Raw genomic sequence first — 24912 nt, 5'->3', positions numbered from 1 at the left:
GGTGTTAATCACAATCAGCACCTAATGACGATTGTAAAATAATAACAATGATATATTCAGATTACGCATCTGATCAGATTTGGGTGAGGTTGAAGTAATTAAGATTGGAATATAGCTTAAATATCGGGGTTAAGCATCGCTATTAGATTAACTTAATTAAGTAAGTATGACGTTAAGGATTTGGTGTCAATCACAATCAGCACCCAATGACGATTGTAAAATAATAACAATGATATATTCAGATTACGCATCTGATCAGATTTGGGTGAGGTTGAAGTAATTAAGATTGGAATATAGCTTATTACGCATTATATGAGAACAAATAATAATCAGTCGATCTTTTCATGAATAGGATCACATGATTAGCACGATACGCGACTGTGCCACTCTACTCACTAATGAAGTTGGGATTAATGAATCTAAATCTGTTAGTCAACTGTCTCCCATTGACCTCTTTATATAGGAAGTTGCACGATAACAATCAACACTGCTAGTTAGTATTACACCCTAATATAGATTACTAATTATTGAATGTGCATATTTGTATTTATAAGCTAATCTCATATAAGTAACAATATCAACAGCTAATAATTCATCCAGTTCATAAAATTCTTTAACCTCCTCCACACCAATGTAAAAAAATGATGGTTTATCAAATAATCCTTCATCAGACTCAATATTTATGAAGTTTTCTCCAGATAAATGCTCTAGCAAATATTTGGATAACTTATCCATGAAAGCCTAAGCAAGGGTCATACTTTAAGTCTGAACATCCTGCTACAATATTTAATGAAATATAAGTATTAAAATCAAATCAATCAATATAATAAACAAATTAATATTCAAATTATAAACAATATCATACTTATTGGGTGGTAACGGAGGATGGGATCGCTTCCTTACTTCCAACGAAAGCTTTTCGTACGGGGACGATGCTATCAGGTTGATCTACTGGCATAACCTACTGCATTGCTGCCAACATAGCCTCCAAAGTAGCGAGTCTTTGCTGTTGGTCATTGAGGCATTGCTCCTGGTCATTAATTTATTGCTGTTGTTGCTCAATTATTACTTCATATTATGCATTTCTCATTCGTAAGGTTTTTGGTTGTTTACTAAAAAACGTTGATGGCAAGATAAATTTACCAATCTCACAAATCCGACCAGGCCTTTCTTTAGCGCCTAATGCTAAAGACAAAGGATCTTCGCCATACTGGGTTGCCACTTCATCAGATTTGACTTTGACAGCATAATCATCTTAAAAGATAATAATCAGTTGGGCTGTAACAATAAATCTATACAAGCTAGTATATAGTCATGGATATAACCACAATGTCAATCATACATTATATCAAAAATATAGTTATACATACAATCTTTTTTATCATTTCCTAGGTTGTTTCATTTCTGAAAGATCCATCATTTCGTAGATGTCATTGTTTTCAAACATCCCATTTGAAAACTTTTGTGTCAAAGCTCACTAATTCCTATTAAATTATCATAATAAAAGAATCAGAATGTATGAAATGAATGTTCATAAATATTCATTAATGAGTATAAAATAAATGTACATATACATACAAGCTGATACTTCACATTTGCATATCACTTTCTTGCTGTCCGATAGTGATGTTGTTGTTTAGCCCGAATGTCTCATTGTTGTTCTTTGATTTTCTACAAAATCAAGAAATTACGTCAATCACATATGAAGATCAAAGGCTATATTGCATAAATACTTATAAATAATTTTTAATAAAAATGGGTTTGCGTACTGAAAATTTTTTCGAAAGTTGATATTGAATAAAATTTGTCCAATCTTCAACAATTATGACATTTGAATATGCCGCAAGTGAAACAGCTAATACATCACTTTCATCAGCCAATGGTAAAATATATTGGGTTATCAATTTACTTTTAAAGTCTCTTAATGCTTTTTCAGTAGATTATAACACAATTTTTTTACAGTCATTTGGGACGTCAAACCGCTCTTAAATAAGTTAACAAAATTAGTATGAACACATTGAATTTCAATTAATTGATCATTTAATAAATTTTATGAAATAGTTGAATAAACATACCACAACCGAGTGTCATATATCATCCTTGAGATATCAAGAACACGTCATCAATCGATGTACGTAATTAAAATCATACAACGGACGATGGCTCCAATATGAATAGCCATCTTGGTAGCTCCTTTAGACATAGACTGCCTATTTTGATTGAAGTCAATATGAATTTTTCGTGTCAGTTACTTTGATTTTTTATTTAGGCCCATTTCCATTCTTTTTTGGCCTACATGTTTATCTTGTGCATGTTCATTAGAAGTAGAATGATGTTGTTTAGAGTTCATAATACCTGTAATCTTAATCATAATTTTACGAATTACACAATATGACCGTCTAAATTGAACAATGTATGTAATTTAATACAATCACTACCATACTTCGTACAGAAATACCATTCAGCAATGTGCTAAAACACATCCTTAAGCAAACTACTCAGAAACACTATTCAGCATACGATTCAAACCCTCAATTTCATACAAACCCATTCAACAAAATAATATTAGACAACAAGGTTATGCAAACCATTCAGCATATATATGATTCAGACCCCCAATATCATACAATACCATTCGACATTACAATATCATACAATACCATTCGACATTACAATATCAGACTACAATGTTCAGCAAACCATAATATATATTGGCGAACTACATAGAAACAGCATAGTTGCAATATGAATAGAATCTTGGATGACTATGCTTACGGGGATGTTAATGAAAATATATACATACATATGTCAATATTAAGGAATTGAAAAAACAAAAAATCTCTATCCAATATTGTAAATAATACAATAAACTAAAAAAAAAAACTTATTGATAAAAACAAAGGTGCGTAGCTTTGATTTGTTGAAGGTCAATGGTGACGATAGGGATAAAGATACCAATGGTGTGATAGAAATGTGTTTAAGGGTTTGGTTGAATAACTCAGCTTTTAATCATTTTGTATACCAGTAGTCTGCAGATTCTCATGTTCAAGGTAGAAAAATGAATATAAAATTAATTATTAAAGGTATGTTAAGTAGAAAAACACCTTCAATAATCCCTTAAAAATATATCCACGAGATTATTGAAGGCATTTTTCATAAAAAAGATGCCTTTAAAATTGAAAAAAAAAAATTAACTAACTTATAAAAGGCGTTTATTCTAAAAAAAAACCTTTTATAATTCATAAAAATTGTAAAAGGTATTTTGATTAGAAAATTGCATTCAATAATGATGGATTTCAATCGTTTATAACAAATTATTAAAGGTATTTTCTAATAAAAGATGCCTTTAATAATAAAAATTTTCTTTTTTAAAATATTGAAAGCGTTGTTATATACAAATGCCTTCACTAAATATCTATAAAATCTAATAAAAATTATTAAAGGCATCTTTCTTGAATATACACCTTCAATAACTGTATTAAAATTTATGTGACAGTATATTGAAGGCGTTTTATAGTAGAAGATGCCTTTAAAAATTCTTAAATTTTTTCGCAAAAAAATATTACAAACGTCTGTTATTAACAAATACCTTCAGTAATGGAATACTAAATGTAATAGTATATTGAAGGTGCTTTTCTAAATAAATGCCTTCTATAACCATCGTCGTATATTGAAGGCGTTTTATAATAAATGACCCCTTTAATAATCCCATCGTGGTATATTAAAGGTATTTTATATTAGAAGATGCCTTTAATAATGCCCAAAATTTTTAGAGGGAAGATATTGAAGGTGTTTGTTATTAACAAACGTCTTCCGTAATGGATTGCTAAATTTTTAGAGAGAGGATATTGAAGGTGCATTTTCGAATAAATGCCATTCATAACCATCGTGGTATATAGAAGGCGATTTACTGTAAAAGACGTTGTTAATAATTAATAACATGATGCTTAACGGCATTTTTCTTTAATATATGCCTTCAATTACCATTTTCTAGTAAAAGACCTAAAATACAAGCACTTGGAAATTATTCAATACGTTAGTACCTAAAATAAAATATAAGCATTTACTAATGGCATTTTTCTATAATAAACGCCTTCAATAAATTACAATTAGAATAATGAAGGTGTTTTACACTGGAACACGCCTTCAATAAATTATAGGCATTTTCAACACAAGATGCTTTTAATATACCCAAATGGTGAAGGCGTTTCTTGTAGAAAATCACCTTTACTGATATGAGGGTGTTATTGAAGGCGTATTATGTAAAAATCGCCTTCTATAAACACACAAAAAATTTGATATGACGTATTAACGATGTTTTTTATGTTGTAAATACCTTTTATAATCCCAAACAATTTCATTACGACGCTGGTGAAAGCACATATAATATATTCAAAAATTATTTTAGATGAAATTATTGTAGGCATTTTTCTTAGTAAACGTATTTCATAATCATGTCCAATAAAAATCTTCCCAAACTTAGCGCATTCAATCACCAACTTCAAGCTTCATACTCATTATTATACTATTTTTATTTTTAAACTAAGTACAATTTACTCTCCCTTTCTTTCAGCTTTTAGTATTTGAGCATTGTCTTTTAGAACCCTAGTTTGACTATTCATTACTTATCTACTTTAGCTTTTACTTAATTCGACTATTCTTTCAGCTTTTTCAATTCATAATTTTTTTTTGTGTAAACAATTTTCTCCAAAACCCACAATTTCACCTTATGTCAACCTCAACTACAAATACTCTTAGGTACTGTCAACGTTAGCAGCAGAGTTTTAACATTCAAAGGCTCTGGTAGCTGATAAATTACTTCACAATAAAGAGTTCTCATTTTGTGTAAGTACTGATCTTGTTATTATCTTTTGTTTAAAACATAGTAAACTTAAGTATTGTACATGTTTGTTTTCATATACATTATTTATATATATTTCGTCTGATAATGTAGCAATTACTAAATGGATAAAAATTGGATGCAAAAGTCAAGATTAAGGCAAAAGCACAGAGATAGAGTAAAAAATTTCTTCATTTTGCATTTGAGAATACAAGTGAATAAAATATGATATTATACCCATATGTGAAGTGTGCTAATATCGAGTGGTAAATGCGTCAAGTTATTTTTGAATATTTAATTTGTATTGAATTTTTTTCAGGATATGTTAATTGATATTTTCATGGAGAGTTTGTACTGTCAAGGTCTTCCACTAGAGTTTTTTCAACTTCAAAGGCTCACTAACAGCAACATGATCCTTTTATAAGAGATGATATTGAAGGTATATTATGGGATACTTTTAACATTCATAACAAATATTTTCGTAATCTTTCTCCCCAAAATAAAGGGTTTAATCAGTCCAATGTTGAAATGCATGAATTTGATGAACTTGGGATAGCTGTACGTGACCAACAACCTAGAGGAGAAACATCAAAGTTTTATAGGTTGCTTGAGGAGATGAATGAAAAACTTTTTGAAAGATCGAAGCATTCAAGGTTATCTTTCTGTGTTCATCTTTTTCACTTGAAATGCTTATGTGGATAAACAGAAAACTCAATGACTTTATTATTATATTTTATGAAAGAAATGTTTCATTTTACAAAAATTTTTAAATCTTGTAAGGAATCAAAGAAGATGATCAAGATTTAGGTCTCAAATATGAGAAAATTCATAGTTGTCCCAATGATTGCATGTTGTATTGGGAGGATAGAAAAAATTAAAAATCTTGTCATTTGTGTGGTATTTCTCATTGGGTGGACAAAAACCTTGATGAAAGGTTGAATGATGATGGTGATGAGGTATGTGTCAAAAAGAAGTCTGTTAAGATTTTACGTTATTTTTCATTAATACCAAGACTTCAACAACTCTTCATGTTTTTCAAAACTACAGATTCAATGAAGTGGCATCAAGAGAAACGGACTGATGATGGATCATTGCGACATCCTGTAGATTTTTTAGCATGAAAATTATTTTAATCTAAGTTTTTAGACTTTACATATGATCTTTAAAATGTTATGCTTGGACTAGCATCTGATGGATTCAACCCATTTAAAATGATGAGTACTTCTTATAGTACTTGGTTAGTTGTATTGATTCCTTACAATTTATCACCATAGTTGCTATGAAGTAACAGTCATTTATATTATCTATGATAATTCTCGAGAAAAAAAGTTTGGGTAATAATATAGACATCTACTTACAACCTCTTATTAAAGAGTTAAAGTAATTATGGGAAGTAGTTAAGACCTATGATGCATCAAAAGAAGATAACTTTAATATGCTGTTACTTTATTATGGATTATCAATAATTTTTTTACTTATGCGAATTTATCTGGTTGGAGTACAAAAGGTCGTTATGCTTGTCCATGTTGTGCTGCATAGACATGTTTGATATGGTTACCTAATGGTAGAAAATTCTGTTATATGAGACATCATTGATGGTTAGATGATAATCATTGATTTAGATTTCAAAAACATCTTTTTGATGGAATTAAAGAGTTGAGAAGATCACCTTTACCCATTAATGGGTCTAATATGTTGTCAAAGTTAAAAGATATTAATTTCACTTATGAAAAAAATGACTCCATCAAGGAAAAGAGTAAGGGACATCTTTGAAGTTGGTGATAATCATACAAAAGTTGGTGATCTTGATATTCAAAGTGATGAAGATGATAATAAAATAGATGACCCAAATGAGTCTGAGTTGTGGAAAAAATATTTTTTAAGTTACCTTATTAAAAATATAATTTATTACATCATAACCTTGATTTGATGCACATAAAAAAGAATGTTTGCAAAAATTTTATCGGGATAATTTTCAATGTGAATAGAAAATCCAAAGATGACTTAAAGAGTTGGCTTGACCTAGTTGATATAAAGATTTGCCTAAACCTTCATCCAAAGTTACTTCCTAATGGTAAATATCGATTGTCTGCTACTTGTTTTGAGATTTCTAAAGCTAAAAAAGGTGTTTTACAAGGTTTTGAAAAATATCAAAGTTTCATATGGCTATATGTCAAATATATCAAAATGTGTGAATCTGAAAGAGTAAAAATTTTCTTCATTGAAGTCATATGATTATCACATTTTGATGCAAAACTTACTTTCAATTGCTTTACGTTCATCAATGTCAAAGTAAGTCACTCTGTGGTAATTGAATTGAGTAACATATTTAAATCTCTATGTTAGAAATGTATGAATAAGGAAGAGCTTGACAAACTTCAAGATCGAGTCGTGATTTTTTTATACCATTTAGAGAAGATTTTTCCTCCAAACTTCTTCATTATTATGATATATTTGGTTATCCATCTTCCATATGAGGTAAAAGTCGGTAGATCAATTTATTATTAATAGATGTATCCTATTGAAAGGTATTATTTGTTAATAGATTGATTACGTTTTTATTGATGATCAAGCCACTCAACTTAGAATAACATATAACTAATGTTTTATGTTATAGGTTTTTAGGGAGGTTAAAGTCTTATTGTTGCAACAAACGCTATTCGAAAGATTATATTGCTGAAAGATATTTAGCAGAAAAAAATATGTCATTTTGTTCTCGTTATTTGGAAGATGTTGAAATGAGATTTAATAAACCATCGAGAAATATTGGTATGCAGCATACAGACTGTGCCTACAATTATCCTTTTTAAAGTTTTGGACAACCCATAGGTAAAGCTGAATTGATGGAGTTAGTTGATAAATCTTAGGCACAAGCACATCGATATGTTCTTTTTCATCATGACTTAATTGAATCGTTTCACACGTAAGTTTTGTAGCAAGGAAACAATTCATGAAATTAAGCATAATTTATTATCTTTTTTTGTATTATTAATATTTTTTATGATGTTTTATAGTGAGTATAGAAATAATTTGAGAGATCTTACACATTATCGACGATCAAACCCTTGAAAGCTTGATAAGTTATTCGTTGAAAACTTTCATGAATGGTTAAGAGCAATTGTAAGTAATGCCATACTTTCCATTATGAGAAATTTACATAGAATGCTTACGGTATAAATAACATTAATAACATATATATATTTATTCCACTTTTATAGGTTTGGAGTGGAAGACTTTTTAGTGAATAGATGAAATGTCTTACACACGGTCCGAACTGGATTGTGAAATGATACAAAAGTTTTATTATCAATAGATTTAGATTTCACACTAAATCACATAAGAGATTTAGAAGTACACAAAATTCAAGAGTTGTTGTGACTTTATCAACTAGTAGCTATGCTAGTGTTGGGGACACAAACCCTTTAGAAGGAAATGTTGACTATTATGGCATGATTAATGACATCATTGAGTTGGATTATTATGGCAAGTGAAAAGTTGTCTTATTTCAGTGTGATTGGACTATGTGAATAGTACGATGGGTATTAAGAAAAATCAGTATGAATTAACACTTGTGAATTTTTTTTGATTAATTCATATTGAACAACAACTCATCGATGAACCTTATGTATTTTCATTTCAAGTCAAACAAGTATTTTACTTCGAAGTTCCTAAAGAATTGAGTTGGTTTGTTATTATTCGAAACACACTTAGAGACTTATTTGATATGGAGTTAGATACTAAATATAATGTTGAACATAAAACTGAATGTTATCTTTTTGCTAAACAAAACTTGGATGAAAATATCTCTTGCAACCTACGTTCAGTGGCTCTACCAAGATGTTACTGAAGATATTTACGAACTAGTGCATCTACAATTTGTAATTCAAGTGTTTAAGACATAATGTAGTATTGGCTAGTATGTAAATAATGTGACATTCGCTATTGTATAATTATTGTATTCTAAATCATACATTATCTTTTGATTTAATTAAATTGATATGTTCTTTATCTATCATAGGTTTGATTTCTTAAATTGTCAATGTCTTTATATATGTTGTAAACTAATATTTTTCTATATTTGTTTTTATGATGTAGATAAGCTACAATATGGAATATAGGTTGAAAGGAAAACATATCAGAGTATTAGTTCATAACCGTTTACAGCACCTGTAGATATTAGCTATGGAATGAATCATTTTGAGGGAAATGAACGTATTGACGGATCTAACTCCGTCACTTCTCACCCTTCAATTGATATTGGATTTGACAATATAAGAGGTACAAATTTAGATAGTACCCCAATCAATTGATTATGCTTTAAATTTGAATGCAGGTATGATATACTCCAATTTTAGAATTCAAGTATAATGATAAAAGTATTGTTATTTTACAAATATATTTATTATTTGTTGCAGTTGATAACAATGGTTATCGAAAGACTAAAGGCTAGACAACTTTGAAAGAATTGTTTGCACTAACTCCTAACAAGCGTATTGTAGTGTCTGTAAAATCTGATAGGCAACCAATTGGTGAAGAGGCTCAACTATTGATTGGATTTTTAGGTATGGTAGCTCGTAATAGAATGAAATTGTTTATTTATTATGAAACATGGCATAAAAGTTCCAAAAGAAGTTAAGGTCGATGCATTAAACTTTATTGAGTTATTGGTATAATTAATTAGATATGAAAAATTTTTATTTTACATATTGTTTACTTATTCTAACTTTTCTTATTCTATTATTATAGTCAAGATTTATACTTGAAATGTCAACTTTATTTGTGCTTAAGTCATTAGGAAAGAAATGAAAAGATTATAAGTATAGTTTGAAGAATAAGTATTTCGATCGAAATACTACTGTAGAGGCGATGATGGAAAATCTACCTCGTAATGTGATTAGGTGGCAATATGAACAACTGGTTAGATTTTGATTCTCAAGAAAATGAGAGGTACTAGTTTATAACTTTGTATAATATAATGAAATGATGAAAGTGTTTTATGGTTTAAGTTGGTAATATTTGTATTTCTATTATATACGTAATTATTTTTTATGACAGAAAAAAGAACAGATTGAGATTGGTAGCAGAAAGCAACAGAAATATAGCCACACAAGTGGATCAAAAAGTTTTGCAAGAAAGCAAAAAGAAATCGTAAGTTTATGATAATAAACGTATTCCAATGAATGAACTTTTTCAGCCATTAAAGGGTAAATATGTAAATTAACAATTATGGTTCTGTTTTAATAGTTTTGATGGTTTTAATACATGATATTAAACTTATCAAAAATTTTGAACTTAGTTGACATAGATGATATGTATGAAAAATCATTGTTTACATATATTTATGCCTTTAATACAGATTTGTTGTGATTGTTGTATTTTAACAGTTTGGATAGCTTCAATACTTGATATTAAACTTTGTCCAATTGATTGAATTTGATTTCTATGGTTGATATGGGAGAAAAAGTTAACGTTTATGTTTATTTGGGAGGATTTTGGCATATAAAAGGTAAAAATACAAATTAAACTTTTTGATGGCTTTCAACATATTGAATGGCTTCAATCCTTAATATTAAACTAGCAGAAAATAATTGAATTTGGTTTTCATGATCAATATGTGTGAAAGCCCAAAATGATTTTATTGTTTGCGTATGTTTAAGACTATTGTGTTGTTACGGGGCCAAAATATAAATACATGAGATTAAAATTATTCGAAATTAAGTTATTATTTTATTGACAGGCTTGATATGCATGAATAAGTTGCGATTGATATGTATCATATCAAATAACATATGTTTTTGTATAGAAAAATGAGAGGGACGGTACAATTGGACATGTAGAACTTTTTCGCATAACACACATAAAAAAATACAGATCTTACATAAATATCGAAACATAAAAAATTATGGTAATTTGTATCATTTATTTTAACAAAAAGTAAATATTTACTTTTTTTAACATATAATCAATTAATCGTTAAACTTGATAGTTGTATATGATAAATTCATAAGAGAAAACGAAAGAGAAAATAGCTGCTGAGATTGAAATAGCATATGATGGTTCTCTCAACATGCAAGAAATAGAAAATTGGATATTTATAAAAGTTGCTAAAAAAAAAAGGCATGGACCGATCCGAGGCCTTGGATTGAGTCCAACACCATCTGCCTACTATGAAAATAGCTCTCTGTAATTTACATTCTCAGTAAGTCAGTCTTCGCGAAACATTTCAATTTTGAGAGGGGAGTTACAAACTATGCAACAATATTTTTAGCAAATGGAAGCAAAAAAAGAACAAAAATGTACCAAAATTGAGGAAGAACGTGCTAGAATAGAGCAAAAGCGTGCTAAATTTCAGCAGTTCCATGATTGATTTAATCATCTTATGAATTTTATGCAATAACAATTTTCAGAAAATGATCTTAGTGCTCCACCAACTTAGGTATTATATTTAGTAAATATCTAAATATTTAAATATATAAAAAGCTTACAATGAAGTGTTAAAAATTGTATGATATTATTCAATAGGTTTTTAAACACGCTAGTGATCAAAGTGAAAATTTTTCTTTATTAATTGGTAGTCAGCAAAATATACGTAGTCATCTATTTCATACATTTTAATTTTTAATTTTATTAATGTATATAAAATATTTAAATGTTATTATACTAATTATTAAACTTTGTATTAATTAGATGTATATTTAAACGTGAATGAAGTTAATATAAATTTTAGTTTCTGAATTTAAGCTCTTTAATGAAAATAAAATTTATTAAAAGAATTTTAAAAAATATATATTTTTACATAATGACAGCGCTTGCATTTATCGTGGGTCGCTAAATGAATAATTTAGTGGCATTTTGTAGCATAAAATGCATTATAAGTAGTGACGCTCTTAACAAAAACGTCGCTTGTTAAGTGGTATTTTTCTCATAAAAACACAACTAAAGCAACGACATTTTTCTCATAAAAATGCTATTGAATTAGCGGTGTCTTTAAGATACAAACGCCGCTATATAGAGGTGTTTTCAAATCCAAATACCTCTAAAATAACAACATTTTCAGTTACAAACGCTACCAAAGTAACGACATTTTTTCTCATAAAAACGCCACTAATTTAACAACATTTCTATCTTTGAAACGTCGCAAAAATGGTGACGTTTCAGATATAAACGCCGTTAATATTAAGGTTTTTTTTTCTGAAAACACCATTATTTACTGTGATGCGTGAATAGCCGACACTCTATGTGACATTTTTCGTAAGTGCCGTAAATTTTTTGTGGCGTTTATAAATGCCGCTAAACATTAAAAAAAATGCCACTAAAAATCAAAACCCCTGTAGTGATAGAATAAGAAAATTATTGTGTTATAATTTATATCAACATGTTAAATATAAAATGCATTTTTTATTTTTCTAAAACCATGTACAATTTATTAAAATTTTAAATCATATTAATTTTTTATAGTTAAAATTGCCAAATTTATTAGGAGTTTAAATGATACATCAATGCTTGTAAGCTATTCAGGTTCAACTCGTATAAAACTTAAATTCGGTTATGTTATTATCGAGTCAAACTTGAACTCGGGTAGCTCAATTTATCAAATGAGTTGAGTTTAAGCATTTTATTGAGCGAGTAGTTCATGAACTTAATTAAGCTTTTAAATTTTAAAATATTTTTATTATTTTAATTAAAAATTATTATTTTATCCTTATATGTATATAAATTTGAGTTCGAACACATAATTAAGTTTGAAATCGAATATGAGAATCTAGCTCATTTTTATTAAACAAGTCTAATCAAACGAATTCGAATAACTCAATTTTTGTGACATCTTAATTTTATATCGAGATAATCTAGAGTTCTATTATGATATATATATATATATATCTAAAACTAAACTTGTAAGATACTTTTTATGGGACAAAACCATAAAACTTTTGGGTCAAAGCAAATAATACCTCGCAGATTAGGTGCAAGTCACCACAAATGATATCAGGTGATCACCAGTCGAATAAAAGCTAAATGTTACACCATGAAAACTACCTTTAGAATCTTGTAGAGTTAAGTGCTATATAATGGGAGCCATTTTTAGAATCCCAATGTTTGGTGTGATTCTATGATAATGTTGGTGTGATTCAGTGGATCTATATGCTTTATACTGGATTTGACGAGATATCAAGCTTTAATAAGAGAAGTTTGTAACACCCTAATCCTATATCAAGATAATATGAAGTTCTGTTATAATATATATATCTAAATCTAAACCTGTAAGGTTATTTTTGTGAGACAAAATTATCAGGATAATATAAAGTTTTATTGTGATATATATATTTAAATCTAAACTTGTGTGACTCCTTTTGTAAGATAAAATTATAAGAATTTTGAATCAAAATAGATAATATCTTTTAAGTTAAACGTGAATCTTTATAATTTTTATCTCAAATTGAATTTAAATTTAAAAATTAAAACTTAATCAAACTTAAATTAAGTTTCAAATAAAAATTTAAAATCAAACTTAAATTCAAAATTCTCGTTACATCAATTTAATTATAATGGATTACGCTCCTAAAAGTCACCATCATCTTTGTCTCTATAAAAAATTAGTCTTAATTTAAAATCTGGAAGGTTCGCAGCCCACCTGCCCACGGTTCCAACATGGTTGCAATCAAGAGAAGAAAAGGTCCATAATTTTGCCACTAATGGGCCCATGCATATTTAATTGGGTTTTTTTGTAAATTACCAGCTGACAACTCGCAAAGCGAAGACTATAAATACACAGACGATGGAATGTACCACAGAGAGAGGAAAGATTTACATTTCCCGTACGGTTACATTATCCTCGGCCATCCTCTTCCTCCATCCCTCCGATCCCAGAGAAATCGTTCTCTCCAATTTATCGTCGATCTCTGGGTCTGGGATTATCACCTTAACTGCCTCGTAAATTATAAATAAAATCATAAATATTTGTAAAAATAAAGAAAAAGGGAGAGAGATAGAGATAGAGAGAGAGAGAGGCGTGTGGCTGTTTGAACGAAAATGGGGGCGATATCGAGGGGAGTCATGCCTGTGTGCGGGAGCTTATGCTTCTTTTGCCCTTCCTTGAGCACCAGATCCAGGCATCCCGTGAAGCGTTACAAGAAATTACTCGCCGATATATTTCCTCGATCGCCGGTTTCTGCCATTTTTTCTCATCTTATTTGCTTATTTTTAGAAAATTTGGTTAGAATTTGCGTTGATCTGATCGTTTGTTTTTGGCTTGAATGGTAACTGCTAGGATGAACAGCCGAATGAACGAATGATCAGTAAACTATGTGAATATGCTTCCAAGAATCCTCTTCGTATTCCAAAGGTAGACTCGGCAATTTGTGTATTTGTATCATGTAAAATACTTAAATTTCCGTATTGTGTTTTATATGAAAATTATGTTGCATAATTCGAAACGAAAGCATTAAATACATTTTTTCTTTTTGGATTTTGTCAAACCTATATATTGTTATTGCTAAAATTTTAAACCATTCGTGTCCTTTTCTTATATCGTGTTAATGTCAGTGATATTTTAGATTTTCAGGTCTATTCAAAGGCACCATACTTTATTTCATGTTTCAAAATCATCATTCTTATGAAAGGATGCATGCTAGTATGTAATTTTTCATTTACACATTCAATAACTGAGATGATCTTGATTTGCTTGTGTCCTTGTTAATATTTGGGGTTTTCGCTGTGTTTTGGTTTGTTTTTTGGTTCTAATTAATCTTATTTTTGGCTTGATTTACTTTATCAATACTATTGATGTTAAAATTCTAATTTTCAACCTTCTGATTTGTTTTTTAATCAGATAACGAGTTCGTTGGAGCAGAGAGTTTACAGGGATTTGCGGAGTGAGCAATTTCACTCTGTAAAAACGATTGTGCATGTCTACAAGAAGTTGATGATCTCTTGTAGGGAGCAAATGTGAGTTCCTTTTCATCATACTGATTGTGATTATGCAATAAGGTCATAAAGACTACTCTGTATAGTCCATTTGCATTGACTCCGTGCTGCATTTGCAAGAAAATTCAAGGTTAGTTGTTCATGTTATGACTGTCACCAGGTCATTAAATGTTCAAGCTATGATGTCTTGAAATCAGAAGCTTTAGTTGCTAATCTCTCACGTTGATTGATGTCAAGACAATTTCTAGTTGGCCTAGTTATGACTACTTTTTCAAATTAAAGTTACCAGCAATGTACAGCAATAAATCTATACAGATAGGATTTTAGTAAACTTTGGAAGTCTAGGTCAGAGTGTGGAATAAGGTAAAAAATGAAAAAATTCAAGCAAGTAACATGAACGATGGGCTAACATTTTCTGATAATAAAGATATGCCTTCCCCTTCTTCACCTTCACTTTCCAAGGTTCCGAAAAACCTCTCATGATCAGACAGTCATTAGTTCCCACTTGAGATTCTGGTTTCTGGATGACATCGGCCTGATATATTGAAACAGAGTTTGCTTCACTAGTTTATGGTTTTATGATTTTTTGCAATAGACCACAACAAACAAACCTTGTTATAATGTTTTCAAATTTCAATTAGATTTATTATTGGTCAAGGGGAACCTTAAAAGTATGTTCATGTCGTTAACACAAAATTCATTATGCCTACATGCACTAAGGAAATGCATTGAAGTTCATTTTCAAATTTTGGGTCATGACATCTGTAGTATATTCATTTTGAACACATACTCAGACACACTTAGATAGTGCTTTCTCCTTGCACGGGCTGTATCATCTAACTTCCATTGAGGTCAAAAAATGAGTTGCTAATATTTGTGATGTGGGCATCAATAAGTTGCCACAGCATTCAGTAGGAGGTAAGGATAGCACAATGCATACAAATATATGATGAAGTTAACAATGATATTTGTAGGCTAACTGAGTACTTTGACTAACCAAAATTTCTCCTAGGCTAGAAGCAAGAAATATTAACATAGTTGGCTAGGCATGCAACTGTACTTTTGCTTCTTCATGGTTGATTTGTTTCTGACAAAAAATACTTCTCTTGTTTCCTTTATTCTCCCATTCTCTTCCCCACTTATAAAAAGGGAAGTTGAAAAAAGAATTTGATGTGAAAGCATATTTCTTGTCTTGGTGGTTTTTCTATTCTGCACCATAGAAATTTACAATGCTTTTGCTTGAGATTTAAGGAAACTACTGAAGCAAATGGAGCCTTAGGAATAAAAAGTTATTGGCAAATTCTAAATATATGTCTAGAAGCATATCAATCAACAAATTGATATATGTTTGTTGGTATATACTATATTGCAGGCCATTGTTTGCAAGTAGCTTCCTTAGCATTATACAAATCCTGCTAGATCAAACAAGAATGGATGATACACGTGTATTGGGATGCCAAGCTCTTTTTGTTTTTGTGAATAATCAGGTAGAAGGTGTTGGTAAATTCTTGCCACTTTATAGCACAACTTGTTTTTTTCAAGAAGTACTTTATTAAAGAAAGTTCGAGCTTCTTCTAATTCCAGTGAAACCCCTCATGCTAATCTTTCACTATTTTTGACTAGCCAGAGGGATGGTACTTATATGTTCAACTTAGATGGATTGATTCCAAAACTTTGTCTTTTAGCTCAAGAAATGGGGGAGGACAGGAGGGTGCAATGTTTGCGTTCTGCTGGTCTTCAAACTCTTTCATCAGTGGTAATTTCTATGACTATTGAAAATTCTTTCCTAAATCCCCATTGTGTTCTTTGTGATTTCCTCTTGCAATCACTTTGAGTATGAATTTGAATCCACTTGTGTTGTGGAATTGCTTGGCCCTTCTTCCCCCATATGCATTAAGAATTCGGCGGTACCATTTATTGTTGATTATTTAACAAGAATTGATTTTCATTGTTCTTGTTATTTGGGCTATACACAAAAAATGAGTAAATTATGTACTGAAGTTCGAAGTAATGGCTGAAGGGCAGTTAGGATCTAGATTTTGTAGTTTTTATAGAAGTTCAGGTCGTAACTAATTGGTTCTATCAAAATGGCTAAGTGGAAAGAGCATGCAGGGACAATATAGATTCCATAGATAAGAAAACAACTTAATCCAACTAGGAAATCAATAGTTTATCCCTTGTATTTTACCATTATTTTCTCTAGTTCGTCTCTTCATATTTGCTCTCCCTCCGCCATATATAATTTATCTTCTTAATTTTAGTATAGTTCTTTTCTGGTTTCTTCTCCTATTTAGAAAATCTTATTTTTTTAGCTCGTTTTAAGGTCCATGGGTGTCTTTGATCTTAGGCATTTTAAAGAATTGGTGCGACTTCTTATATCATATTATTGAACTTTGGTTACTTGTGCCTTTATGATTTAATAAATTTTACTTTAAAGAAGGAAAAAGATTCAATGAGTATGGGTGTGAGAGATGGGATTTTAGAAGTCAAAATTGGTGGTAAAAATTGTCTTATCTAGTTTTCTTGATGTTTGTTTCATTGCAAATGGAGGCAGGATGGTAACGATGACTTAAAACACTTACTAAATTGCTAATATCATAAGCTTGATCATATGTGTACATGAAAATAATAAAATCTCTGATGGCAAAAATGGTATCTTCTTGAATTGTGTGGTAACCTTTTACTTCTTCTGTTTAGGCATTTGGATGTGAACTTGGATATCATCCTTTCTGCTTCTCTAGTCAAGTTTTCTTATGATTCATTATTACATTATTCAAAATGATCCCCACTTTACTAATTTATTTATCATGACTTGTCCTACTTAAGAACAATGAAAATTCAATCAACAGAAACAAAATAATAAAAAACCAGAGTTAACTCTTTCTCAAAATCTTCTAATTATTCTTCTTATAGGTTTGGTTCATGGGGGAGTTCTCTCATGTCTCAGTTGAATTTGATAATGTGAGTTTTCTTGGAACCCTTTGCTTAATTTTATTTACATTTTCTTTTTTAGTTATTTTGCCATACATTTCTATCTCTTGGCACCATGATGTGGAATGGAATGCTATGCTGGAGCAGTGTCTTAAAATTTCAGCACTAAATTGAGATATGAATTTGGATCGAGGTTATCGATATTTTATTTCTTAGCAATACAGGAACATCTCACTTTGAAGGTGTTTTATACAGGATTGATTACACTCTTCAGGTGAGCAACTAAGCTGGAGAAGAATAAATAAATGGATAAAAAAAAGCCTTGGTGATCAAATGTATGGTTCTAAGTAATCACAGTAAGGTGAAAGCAATCACATGTATGAGGCTTTGACTCCAAATTAGAAAATAGCAAAAATTTAGAAACTTTGACTAACTAAAATAAGCATAAAGGCATAATAATTTAATCTTAGTCCAACTTAAGACTCTTATGCCAATGCACCCTTTGACTAATAAATGTGGATATAAAAACTCCATTTAAACTAAGATTCTTACCCACTTTCATCTAGAATGTATAGTAACATTTGTAACTTACTATCAGGGAATAATAAAACGAAACATGAAAGCCACAAGCGAACTTAAAACTTTCCAGGTAATGAGAACATATCGTAATCAGGTTGAAATAAAACTTACTGAGTTGATTAGATCTGTGCGTGTTATCTATGATAGACATTTTTAGCAGTAAAGTGTTACTTATCAGTATTTATATAGTACTTTCACTGGCTTTTATTTGTTTATTGTGATGTGTTTCAATTTTCGTGTTCCAATATTCTTTGTTTAAGGTTGCTTAAAATTTCCCCTAAAACACCAGGTTGTTTCAGTGGTCTTGGAAAATTACAGAGACTCAGAAATATCAGATGCTGTTATTCATGACAAGCAAGATATACAGAATAGCTCTGTTAAAGACAATTTCTCTTCCAGAGATGCCATGACAATGGTTTCTTGGAGGAGTATTGTGAGTGAGAATGGAGAAATTCATGTGTCTGCGTAATTGCTCTTGTCACAAATTTTCAATTGCTGTTGTCTTTGTACATATGGAATGCTTAATGACTAATATGCAGTCCCTTTTTCCCCATTAATATTACAGGGAGGAAGCTGAGAATCCCAAATTTTGGTCAAGAGTTTGCCTGCATAACATGGCCAAGTTAGCCAAGGAAGTTACAACTGTCCGACGTGTCTTGGAATCTTTGTTTAGATTTTTTGATAACGAGGAAATGTGGTCTACCCAGCATGGCGTAGCTCTTTCTGTCTTGCAGGACATGCAGTTAACAATAGAGGAATGCGGTATTTAGCTTGTTTGATATTGATAGGAATTGCTTCCTTTGAAAGCTCAAGCAGCCTTTCTCTCCATTAAAACTAATTGTCATCTTTTGAGTGAATTTTGGTGTGATTTTTAAGTGATTGTTTTATTAAATCTGCAGGGGAAAACACACACTTTTTGTTGTCCATCTTAGTAAAGCATCTTGACCACAAGAATGTTCTGAAGAAACCCAGTATGCAGCTAGATATTGTGGATGTTGCCACTTCCCTTGCTCGACAAACAAAGGTTCAGCCATCTGTGGCTATAATTGGTGCATTAACAGATATGACAAGACACCTGCGGAAAAGCATACACTGCTCACTTGACGATTCTAGTCTGGGAGATGAGGTGATTCAATACAACCAAAAATTTCGAACAGCAGTAGATGAGTGCCTTGTTCAGTTATCAAATAAGGTGACTTGGTTGTCCAACATTTCAGTAACTGCTAATTAATTTATAAGTATCATTTATGTTTGAAACATGATTTAACATATCTATAGTTGATGCAAGTAGGATTTAACATATCAGCAAAACATTTAGAATCCTAACTCAGGACTACAATATCTTCATGATATTGTAGTTGCAACTTGATAATATTCTTTTAAAGTAATTACATAACTAATATACCTTGTAAAGGCAGGTTGGGGATGCAGGTCCTGTCCTTGATATGATGGCTGTGATGTTGGAGAATATGCCAAACATTACTCTTATGGCCAGAACTTTGATTTCTGCAGTTTATCGTACTGCTCAAATTATGGCATCAATTCCAAATTTGTCATACCAAAACAAGGCAAGGCAACATTTACTGTCTAATTATTTCAGTTATTCAGGAGATTCCATATCTTCTATTTAAGTTCCTTATCTTTTTCTCATTCCTTTTAAATAAAATATTGTAGGCTTTTCCGGAGGCATTGTTTCATCAATTACTTCTAGCAATGGTCTATGCAGACCACGAAACAAGGGTTGGTGCTCACCGCATATTTTCTGTTGTTCTGGTTCCATCATCTGTCTGCCCTTGTCCTCTTGCTGCTACTCCTGTTTCAAAGAAGGCCAATAATTTGCAAAAGACACTCTCAAGAACTGTATCTGTGTTTTCTTCTTCAGCAGCACTGTTTCAGAAGTTGGGTAGGGAAGATAAAGAAAAAGTTGTAGAGAATAAGGTTGGAAACATCAACGGTGTTTCCATGCAAGACAGGTTGAACTGTTCTAAAAGGCAACCGTCATTTGTAAACGTAAATGAAATTGTTGGCAGTGACAGTGCAAAGATGCAAAGTCCCTCCATTCTGAACAGGTTGAAGTCCAGTTACAGCCGAGCTTATAGTGTAAAAATGAGTCCATCAGCTATAATAGAAGATGAACAATCAATGAGTAATTCAGTTGAAGTTCCAGTTATGTTTTCATATTCCTGCATTTCAATCAGCCATTCACAAAATTATTTCTTTTCCTTTATCTGACATGAGCTTTCCTTTTCTAACCAACCCATCTCAGGCTTTACCTCTTCGATTAAGCAGTCATCAGATAACTCTTATGCTGTCATCTATTTGGGCACAATCCATCTCTCCTTTAAACATGCCTGAAAATTTTGAAGCCATTGCTCATACCTACAGCCTGGTGTTGCTATTTGCAAGGACCAAGGTATTACGTCATTCTTGGCAAATTAGTGACATTATGAATTAAAATTCATGATGGATTTTTTGTCTTTTTTTCTATATACCTTCTTAACGAATTCTTTTCATCTGTCAGTTTGCATGTATCCAGCATCCATCCATCCATCTGTATATGCATGTGCACATGTGTGTTTTTGTCTATTATAGTTTTGCCATATGATGTATGGATATGTAAAATATTTATGGCTGTTGGCTTCCTCTTATTTGTCTAGATCAAGTTTTAAATAGTTTTCAGCCTACAATTACTTGATATGTGTGAGGTGGAACCTAGGGAAGACACTGAACAGGTTAAATATCTTGTTAAGGTCATGCTGAAACAAATATATCGGCATCACTTTAGACACAATATTGAGTGTACTTAGCAAAGATACATGCATTGGTCCTGCAGAGGATTAACAGAGAAATAAACCTCCCAGTCAATTATTGATGATTTCGGAGTTTCCTTTCACAGCTGGGACAAAGGACAATATGAAGTTCTAGATGAAGTGAGAAAAGTCATACAATAGAACATTTTAAATAGTTGTTATGTGCATATTTGCATACTTGTCTGGTAATCTTTTAAGTCAAATCATTCCCTTTTCCCAAAGTTAAACTAGCCACTGCTGCTATATTAATGCTATTCTCCAATATGGGTGAAACACTAAACTTTTACATTACATTAAATCTTATCAATAAGGATTAATAAAGGTATTAGCTTATCTTGTTAAGTTGCTTTGCCCTTAGCAATAAGGACTTGAGAAGGCATACATGAGAGTAATGGTGTGATTAATTAGAAGCCACTGAAAGGGCCATAGTTGCAAGCCAGTGCACCTTGATATGAAGGGTAAACAGCATGACCCATCTAAATTTCACAAAGGCTAGCTCTGTTTGCCTGAGGCATCTTGTATTTTATAGATTTGTTAAATTGTGAATGCTTCATGTATATTGTTTCAGTTTCTACAGTTAAAGATATAATTGGGAAATAGAAGCTATTTAATGATTTAGCAAACTATTAGATGATGGAAACAGATGGATATATTTGAAGGGTATAAGAAGAAATTTATGTTCTTTTAGAGGAACATGGAATGCAAATATGGCATTTTTTTCATTGTCTTCATGTCTGCTCCCAAGAAGTGGAACACAACTACTTAAGACTTCACTCTACTGCTTGTTGAACTAATGAATACTAAATTAGATATTTTAAGCATGTCCTTATCTAAACACCAGTGCTTTAAATTTGTGGATATAAAACTGTGATAATTGATCAATCAGTGAGATGTATCTCCAATTTGCTTTTTCTTCTCTTTCTAAGTTTATTTACTAGTGAAGTCTCTTCCTCTAAAATAGTTTTTCTTTTTTTTTTACTGTTTTTTCTAAGATATATCATATGTTCATCTTCGGCTATAATTCAAAAGATAGTCCGCTGTTTTCATTTAGTTTGTTTTCTTACAATGCATTATGTTATGTAGAACTCCTCTAATGAGGCTATGATTCGAAGCTTTCAGCTGGCCTTTTCCTTAAGAAGCATATCTCTGGGAGGAGGAGGTAGGCCTTGGTTAAAAATTTGTACATATAATCATCTCTTTGATTTTCTATTCTACATTTCACAATAATTCAGTCTTGCTAAAGAAAATTGAAGAGCAAATTCAAATAGAGGAAGAAAATTCAAATTCTCAAACTAGTGTTTGGAAAATGAAAAAGAAAAGATTGAAAAAAGAAATCAGAACCAATTAGGATATTTGTGTAGACTTATATCCTTAAATTTTAATGAACCTGATGGCTAATCATCATTTGAGATGCAACTTATGGATCCATATCTTCAATTGATAAAGTCTTTTGTTTTTTTGTTAGGGCCACTGCAGCCATCACGTCGGAGGTCCCTCTTTATCCTGGCTACTTCTATGATCATCTTCTCATCAAAAGCCTACAACATCCCCCCACTTGTTCCTTGTGTTAAAGCCTCACTTACAGAAAAAACAGTAGGTGCAGCATTATTGATTGGGATTTTCTTGGTTTATTTTCGGAATCTTATTATGTAGGCACATCACATTATCGTATAAAAATATTTAAAATTCAAAGCTTAGCTAACTTTGTACTCTTATGACTTTGTTTTAGGTTGACCCATTTTTACAGTTGGTTGATGATTGCAAGTTACAGACTGCTAAAATTGAACTACAGCATCCAGGAAAAGTGTATGGATCAAAAGAAGACGATGAAGATGCTTTGAAGTCACTTTCAGAAATAGAAATAGCAGAGAACCAATCTAAAGAATCACTTGCAACCATGATAGTGAAGTTTCTTGGCAGTTTGTCTGATGTATGACCCTTATTTGCCTTGCTGTAAAAAGTTAGTTGCTTCACACTAATGATGAAATTCTAACATTTGAGATCATTCTGGCAGCAAGAATCATCCAAAATAAGAAACCAGTTGATTAGTGGTTTCATCCCTGATGATGGATGTCCATGTGGAACTCATCTGTTCATGGAGACACCTGAACAAATATATGAATCTGGATCGATAGATAATCAATCTCCTGAAAAGGCAATTTTTTTTTCCCTTCAATTCTTCGCTGCTTCATTTTCTCTTTCTTGAACTTCATACCAAGTGTATAAAGTTGTGTTTGTGCAGGTTGAGCCTCCTTTATTCATGGCAGATGATGATGTTTTGCCTAGTACATTCGAAGGTCAAACTGGTCCTGACACATGTTCGGCACTTGAACCTCAAAATCTCTTGAGTGTTCATGAACTTCTTGATGCAGTGAGTCATTGTGTTGACTATTGCTACATGTTAATTTACTGGTATATACATAGGAAAGAACAGCTATACTCAAATCTGTTTCTGATCTATTTGCAGCTTTCAGAGACAACACATCAAGTTGGAAGATCCTCATTCTCAACCCCCCCTGACATGCCTTATAGTGAAATGGCTGGCCACTGTGAGGCCCTTCTGGTGGGAAAGCAGCAGAAGATGTCTGCTGTAATGAGTGCTCAACAGAATCAAGAAAGTTTAGTGAGCATTTCTGCAAAGGAGGTGCAGCCTCATTCTCATGTTGAATCAGGGTCCTTGAAGGTACTAACTTTTATCCTGGCCACATTAAACATTTCCTATTCAAACAAAATGCTTATTATGGTTCTTTTCTTAAGTACTATTGAAATAGTGCAAAGATATTGTAGCAGTTGGAATTTAGGGGCTCTTCATATAAATTTCTGTACCTAGCATTATCAATAATGTTCCCTACCAACATTCACCCTGTCAGAGGGAGTTCAAAATTTATACAATCAAATGATGGCACCTCCCTTCTGATAATTTCCAATAAATCTCTTCATTCAATAATCGCAGCTACTGCAATGGTTCCACTGTGCTCACTCAGTAACAGCATGAGCACCAGTAATTTGGCCATGGTTACCCCCTTTGCTTGGATTTGGTGTCAATGTGTATAATATGCATAGTCAATTTTTGCTTAGTTTTCCCTTGTACGTGAAGGTTCATATTGCATGGCCATGGTCATGTTAGGATGTCGGCTTTATGTCTAACATAGCTATGTTAGGAAAAATCAAGAGTTGATGCAACATAGGTACAATTAATGCTTCAGAATAATAACCCCTCCCATTCATCATCCATAATTTTGGAATTGCAGAGTGGAAATCCATTCATTGATGAAGACTCTGCTGCTGTTTCTTTGAATCTATATGCTGGCGCTATTCCGATGCTTTGTGCAACCGAGTACCAACATCCTCCCTGCTTTCAGCTTCCTGCATCATGTCCATATGACATTTTTCTTAAGGCAGCTGGTTGCTGATACATAGAGAAGGAATTGAAACTTAAGGTCTTTATGCTTTCAGTCTTTGCCATTTGACCAGCTAATTTTGTGGTTTTGATGGAAAACCAGATTTATATTTGATGCCTTCATCTTGTCTATTCCTTAAGTGCCCCTTCATGTGTGTGGTACTTTTGGTTCTCTTCCATTTTGTCAAGTTTCATTGGTGCTTCATTGCCGTTGTAGAGTTGCTTCCCTCCTTCCTTTTGGCAGACCCAGGTTTATTTTGTAAAGTTTTTTAATTTTATGTAAATTTTCAATGCAGAAAAACTAAGAAAAATAAAATAAAGACGTCTTCTCGTCTGCGAATTTGAAAATAATTCCAAGGGTTATCTTAAATTTTCGTGTATAATACTTGGTTTTTACTAGCTGAAGGCAAAGGTTGATTTAATACCTT

The 24912-nt window shown here is 31.5% G+C and overlaps 1 protein-coding gene across 3 annotated transcripts; it reads left to right on the top strand.

Annotated features, from left to right (window-relative positions):
* The first annotated feature begins 13631 nt into the window (after positions 1-13631).
* On the top strand, positions 13632-24912 carry LOC111287061 (protein SEMI-ROLLED LEAF 2-like). 3 transcript variants are annotated; one of them, XM_022877263.2, is made up of 19 exons: positions 13632-14005; positions 14109-14183; positions 14670-14785; positions 16137-16251; positions 16392-16520; positions 17678-17725; positions 18564-18739; positions 18840-19036; positions 19174-19466; positions 19693-19842; positions 19949-20440; positions 20541-20687; positions 22168-22243; positions 22550-22677; positions 22814-23014; positions 23099-23239; positions 23327-23455; positions 23552-23767; positions 24336-24912. In XM_022877263.2, the coding sequence occupies exons 1-19, from the start codon at positions 13871-13873 to the stop codon at positions 24495-24497; spliced, it is 3126 nt and encodes a 1041-aa protein (XP_022732998.2). In that variant the 5' UTR covers positions 13632-13870; the 3' UTR covers positions 24498-24912. The 3 variants fall into 3 exon arrangements, with proteins under 3 accessions (XP_022732998.2, XP_089615410.1, XP_089615409.1); XM_089759284.1 differs by having other exon boundaries at positions 16388-16520; XM_089759283.1 differs by having other exon boundaries at positions 13632-14183; positions 16388-16520.

Source organism: Durio zibethinus, chromosome 4, assembly GCF_047325235.1.
Source record: "Durio zibethinus cultivar Kanyao isolate XHJ-2024 chromosome 4, ASM4732523v1, whole genome shotgun sequence".
Taxonomy (NCBI): Eukaryota; Viridiplantae; Streptophyta; class Magnoliopsida; order Malvales; family Malvaceae; genus Durio; species Durio zibethinus.
The sequence above is the reverse complement of the archived record's forward strand: the minus strand, read 5'-3'. Positions and strand labels throughout refer to the sequence as shown.

What these genes read in the sequence shown, in the direction of transcription:
- LOC111287061 (XM_022877263.2), top strand. Translation starts at nt 13,871, where the DNA reads ATGGGGGCGATATCGAGGGGAGTCATGCCTGTGTGCGGGAGCTTATGC. An exon ending in TTGTTTTTGTGAATAATCAG is followed by an intron (nt 16,252 to 16,391) that starts GTAGAAGGTGTT and finishes TTGACTAGCCAG; the next exon opens with AGGGATGGTACTTATATGTT. An exon ending in GTTAACAATAGAGGAATGCG is followed by an intron (nt 19,037 to 19,173) that starts GTATTTAGCTTG and finishes TTAAATCTGCAG; the next exon opens with GGGAAAACACACACTTTTTG.